General features: G+C 39.1%; 1 protein-coding gene across 1 annotated transcript; it reads right to left on the bottom strand.

Annotated features, from left to right (window-relative positions):
* Positions 1–500: 500 nt before the first annotated feature.
* Positions 501–5,174, bottom strand: TIMM21 (translocase of inner mitochondrial membrane 21; the record flags this gene model as incomplete). The annotated part of the gene is made up of 6 exons (XM_010708701.2): positions 501–1,179; positions 1,273–1,378; positions 2,505–2,577; positions 3,808–3,909; positions 4,008–4,070; positions 5,045–5,174. Coding segments are annotated over 6 exons (567 nt in total), but the record flags the coding sequence as incomplete, so codon positions are not given.

Raw genomic sequence — 5,174 nt, forward strand, 5'->3', positions numbered from 1 at the left:
CTTTACAAGGGTAGATAATGGCAGGACAAGGGGAAATGGTTTTAAGTTGAAGGAGGGAAGATTTAGGTTGGATATCAGGAGGGAAGTTCTTTACTATGAGAGTGGTGAGGTGCTGGAAGAGGCTGCCCGGAGAGGCTGTGGATGCCCTGTCTCCAGAGATATTCAAGGTCAGGTTGGATGGGGCCCTGGGCAGCCTGGTCTACTATTGCATATGGAGGTTGGGATAGGGAGTTGGAGCTTGATGATCCTTGAGGTCCCTTCCAACCCAAGCGATTCTATGATTAATACAAAAGATTATGCTTGGTAACTGTCATGTGGCACTAATGAAGAAACACAAGTGATAAATTTAGTCATGATCTGTGTTTTTCATTTGGGATAAAACTACATGAATCAAATTCATGGAAGATGTAGATTAGTGATGTTAATGGAAAAACTGTTGGCAGTGTTGGGCAGCTTCATCACTGCCATTATTACGTAGTAGAGCAGAGTGGCAGACCTTGAAAGGAGCAGATAATACAGATGCTGTTTATTTCGAAGATATCAACTCTGAAGTCTTTGTTCAGTCATTTGCCATGGATGTAGGTCTCCACAATTCATATTCTTAGATGCATTTGAGCTAGATCTCCTTTGCATCACTAACACGCATTCTTATTTTAACTAGTTACCTATAAAGGCATCCAGAATGGAAACAGTGAGTTTCTCTACACTTAAAATATCACTTTCTTTAACAGCTAGTAGAAAATCCAAGCAAAGGAAGACAAGAAACTCCCCACCTAGCCCTCAGTTATTGGATGTAGAAACACTGTCCAGCATTAAACAGTTTATTAAGAGACATTTTCCTATGTCGTAAGTATTTCCCTAAAAAATGGCTGCACTGTTTTTCATTGGTTTCTCCTCAAATGCTGGGTCTGTTGTTATGAACTTTAATGGAGGCCCTGAGAAGTTACTTCCTATAATAAAACCCCAAGCTGCATAGATAGAAAGCCCCAAAGATATAATCGAGAACACTAAACAATTCCTGTGTAGACTGGCTACATCGGTATCATTAAATACTCAGTAAGATGTGGCAGCAACTTTGATCATTGGCTATCTGTTGTCTTCTATGACAATGGTTCTTCTAGGATAGGAATCAACATCCACAAATATGTAACGGACATCAAATCTTCCTCTCTCGGGATTCTGTAATGAGGAAAAAAATTCAAGCAGTTTTTTTTCTTAGATAGTTTAAATCTAAGATTAGCCTTGTCAGCTGTATCAAGCAATTGTACATACCTCTTTGACTTTCACATGGACTGTTCCCTGCTTTCCTGGTTCAGAGCCCTCAATATAGAACTTCAAACGCATATGTTTCAGTCCATCCTTTACATATTCAAAGTGACTAAAAATAGCAAAACAAATAAAAAACACAACCCACCCAGCAAGGATAGGTATTTAAACTTGAAATTTAATCTTCCTATTTAGAGAAGCTGCTTCATTACTTTGTGAGAAAGCGCATTCCAATGCAGCCCTTACGCTACCATGGGTTCTTTCTTGACTTGTCTTCCCAAGCTTTACTGTGGGCAATAAAGAGTAGTGGAAAGTCAGAAGAGAAAACTACTTAGCAGTTGATGGTTAAAAGATGAGGTTCTTAAATGTTTTCACTGCAGTCCTCCCCTCAAAATTTTACAGCAATAAAACAGCTGAAGATTCTCAAATTTCTTTGTATTTGTTCTAAAGAACCCTCTGATTCAGAATCTGACATCTAGGAAACAAACGCTCAGATCACCAAGACTGTCAGGGTTGGGTTTTTTTTAGGCACTTTCAGTTCTCCAAGCCAAAGCATGTCATGAATGCTTTGTCAACTTTAGGTTTGTTTAAACTGCACCAAGATAGTTTCCTATGTGCTTCACATTTTTTTGGCAAAAACTGTTCTATATCAGTTGTTAAATACACAGCAAAGATGTGGCCTCAAGTATTAGAAAGTAATATAAATAGTGGTCACTTAGTGTTGCATGCATGTTGCTCAGGACAATGGTTTCCACAGTGAGAACAGCCTCTGCACAGCAAGATGCAGCCTAGCTTTAAACTGTGTAAGTTAGATTCCTGAAAGTCTCTTCTGTGCAGAAATCTCATAAGAAGGAAAACTTTTTCAAAGAACAACCTCACACTATTAGAGGACTTCAGCCTATAGACTTCAGTCTCATCTCTGCTCCCCAGATGCAGGCCTGTGCCTCTACACTACAATCTTGAGCTCATCTTGTCTTTTTTTTTTTTGTAGGGAGCTGCTCCATGTTTACCACACTGACCACTGCTTATTCTGAGGAACAAGAATTGGTATTTCATATTCTATGTGCACTGTGTTTAGGGGTGTATGCCACACAAGACATACAGCAAAAAAACTCAAAGTAAAAACAAGGAACGTGTCACACAGTTCAGTAGCCTAGCTGTAGCTTTCTATGATGTGATCCAGAATGTCTTTTGTGTGCAAAAACTATAATCTGTATGGAGCAAACACCAAATGGCACCTGACAAACTGTCGTCTTCCTCTTCGTGTTGCCTCTCCGTAACCTTTAATGGGTTCACCAAAACACCAATTACCTACAAGAGAAAAGAGGTCTGAGTTGTCAGAAGCTATCACATTCAAATGGATACTCTAGCATCAGCTCACATCCCTTCTATGAATACATCTTCTTTCAACAAAATGCCCCTTGTGAGCCTGAAGAATGCAAGCATTTATGAAAGAAAACAGTGCATGGATAAATTATTTCAGTGATTTCTTTACAATTGCTTATAAAATGTCTACAATAAATCCTAGCAAACAGCTATTGACATTAAGACATCTCATTCTCTTTTTTTACTGTGTATTTTATACTTTTCTGACATTTTGTGTGAAAAAGAGAAAAAAGCATGAAATATTTGCTCATGTCTCTTCCAAGAGAATATTTTACTGTTTTAATTTTAAAATGCAAATGAGTTCCCCTTCATCTTATTTAAAAACCACTACTGCTTAAGAAATGCAAGCTTTTTATTTATTTATTTTTTTTTTCCAGATCTATAAAGCCAGACCAAATTATCCTAGCTTTAAACATAATATTGATTAGAAAGGAAAGGTAGTTTTATAAGCACTGGAGAGAAGTTTAATTCTGCAAACTTGTTCTACAGTAGTTGTTTTATTTTTCCTAGTAACAGCTTGTCACTTCAACTTTAGGTTAATCCCAATAGCATATGTGGCAATTTCTTTGAAAGCTATTCTGTCTTGTTTGAGGCATATTTTGGAATCTAGTTTTGGACTTTGTTCTATTTTTTTTTATTATCTACCTATCTTATGTAATTGATCAGATGCCTATTCCCTTTCTCCTTTCCTCTTAACCACAGCAATGTTAGCCTTGTTTCAAACGAAGAGTTTAAATTTGCGGTTATTAATGCAGTGCTTCATACAACAACAGAATCCTACTGAAGTGTCACAGTAGAATAATCATGTTGAGGGCAAAAGTCATCAATCCAAACCTATAAATTCTGAGTGGAACCAGGTGCCTCCCTGATCAGCAAATCTGCAAGTACCTCTGTAAGTACATGCTCTGACGTGGCAGACACTGCAACTGCATCTGTTGTTGTGCTGCTGTACACTCCCTTGACTTTTGGCAGGTTTAATTCATTCAGGCTCGGTGCCTGTATTAACTTCAGTTAGTGCAGGTCTGCATTTGGAGCTGACCCAACTGGCAGATCTTGTTGGCATTTACTAAGAACCAAGGCGATGTTCCTGCAGGTTTGCTTGTGAGATTCCTGGTGCAAATTTGTGATTTGGAGAGAGGCAGTGAGTTCTAAAACCCACCTCAGGATGAGATCTGCATTTCTCTAAGGCATCTCCATAGATCTTACTTGGACTGGAAGAAGAGAATAGCTCTTTAAAAATCACATAGAATAAACCACCTGTAACAGAATCAAATACAAATGGAGTAAGAACTAATCTAACTAGATGGAATTTATGACAAGTATTTTCTGATAAGGAATAAAATTTTTAAAATAACCTGTAACACCAATTCCAACAAGCACCACAATCAAGTAGGTAAAGTCCCTTCCAGCTTCTTTAACTGAAACAGACACAAAACAACGTGGGAGTTAGCAGGATGGAAAGTAGAAGTGTGAATACTTTTATTATATAAAGACCCTTCTGTTAGTCTACAGTTCAAATAGCACATTGGCAGAAATAAACATTCCAACCGTGACTTCCATTATGCCTCAGCACTAAAAGGTCATGGAATGCCCCTGTTCTCCAGAGCATATTTATATCTCTAGATTCAACTTTTTTTTTCCTGAATAATAAAAAGGAGAGTATTAGACCAAAGTGTGTATTTCATTTATTGAGATCATCACCTGCAATTTGTAATGTAATTTGATCTAATGTAGAAGAGTTAGTATATACTGAAAAAAAAGTCACGAGATGTCAGTTCTTTAAAAACTGAGGAGGAGACTGCTGATGTGACAAAGTGTGCCTTTTAGCAAAGTGCAAATTACCGAGGGAACATTAGAAAACATTTTCCTTGCAATGTTCCTACCAGTTGAGGATATTTTCCACAATTATTTTTCTAATTTAGAATTTCAGAGGCTGCATAGTAACAATTTCCTGCTGAAATGAATGCAAAGAACCAAAATGACAGCCACCTATAAAGATATAAGGGTCAGACAGAGCATGCTGCCAATTTACTGGAAGTAAACTTGGTTTAACAGGACCAAAACGGGCTGCATGTGATGGGTTTTCAGGTTAAAAAGGGATCTGAGAGGTTACTAAAGTGACCCCCTGTGTAGATGTGACCTAAGCAGTAAAATCAGCCAGCTGTTTTGAAGAAGTCACAACATTTCTGTTCTGCTTGCGCAACACATACACTGAAAAGTATGACAGTGTGAAAGAAAGCCCTGCCGGTGTTCTGAAAGTTGCGGTTTAACCAGTTTCCAAGTGTTGGGTGCATACTGGGGCTCTAAAACTTCAACCGCAGCACGGATGTCCTCCGTGTCAGGCTCTTTAAACACACTGGCGCGGCACTCCGCCAGTGTTCACAGGCCTTACCTCTCTCAACAGTGGACAGAAGCGTTTCTTCTTTCTGATCTGTCCGCACCGACACGTGCTTGCCGTCCCCGCCGGGTTTCCCGGCGCTCAGTCCCCCCGCCCGCGTGCAGATGGCGGCTCCCGGCCGGAG

The sequence above is a fragment of the Meleagris gallopavo genome, chromosome 3 (assembly GCF_000146605.3).
Source record: "Meleagris gallopavo isolate NT-WF06-2002-E0010 breed Aviagen turkey brand Nicholas breeding stock chromosome 3, Turkey_5.1, whole genome shotgun sequence".
Classification (NCBI taxonomy): domain Eukaryota; kingdom Metazoa; phylum Chordata; class Aves; order Galliformes; family Phasianidae; genus Meleagris; species Meleagris gallopavo.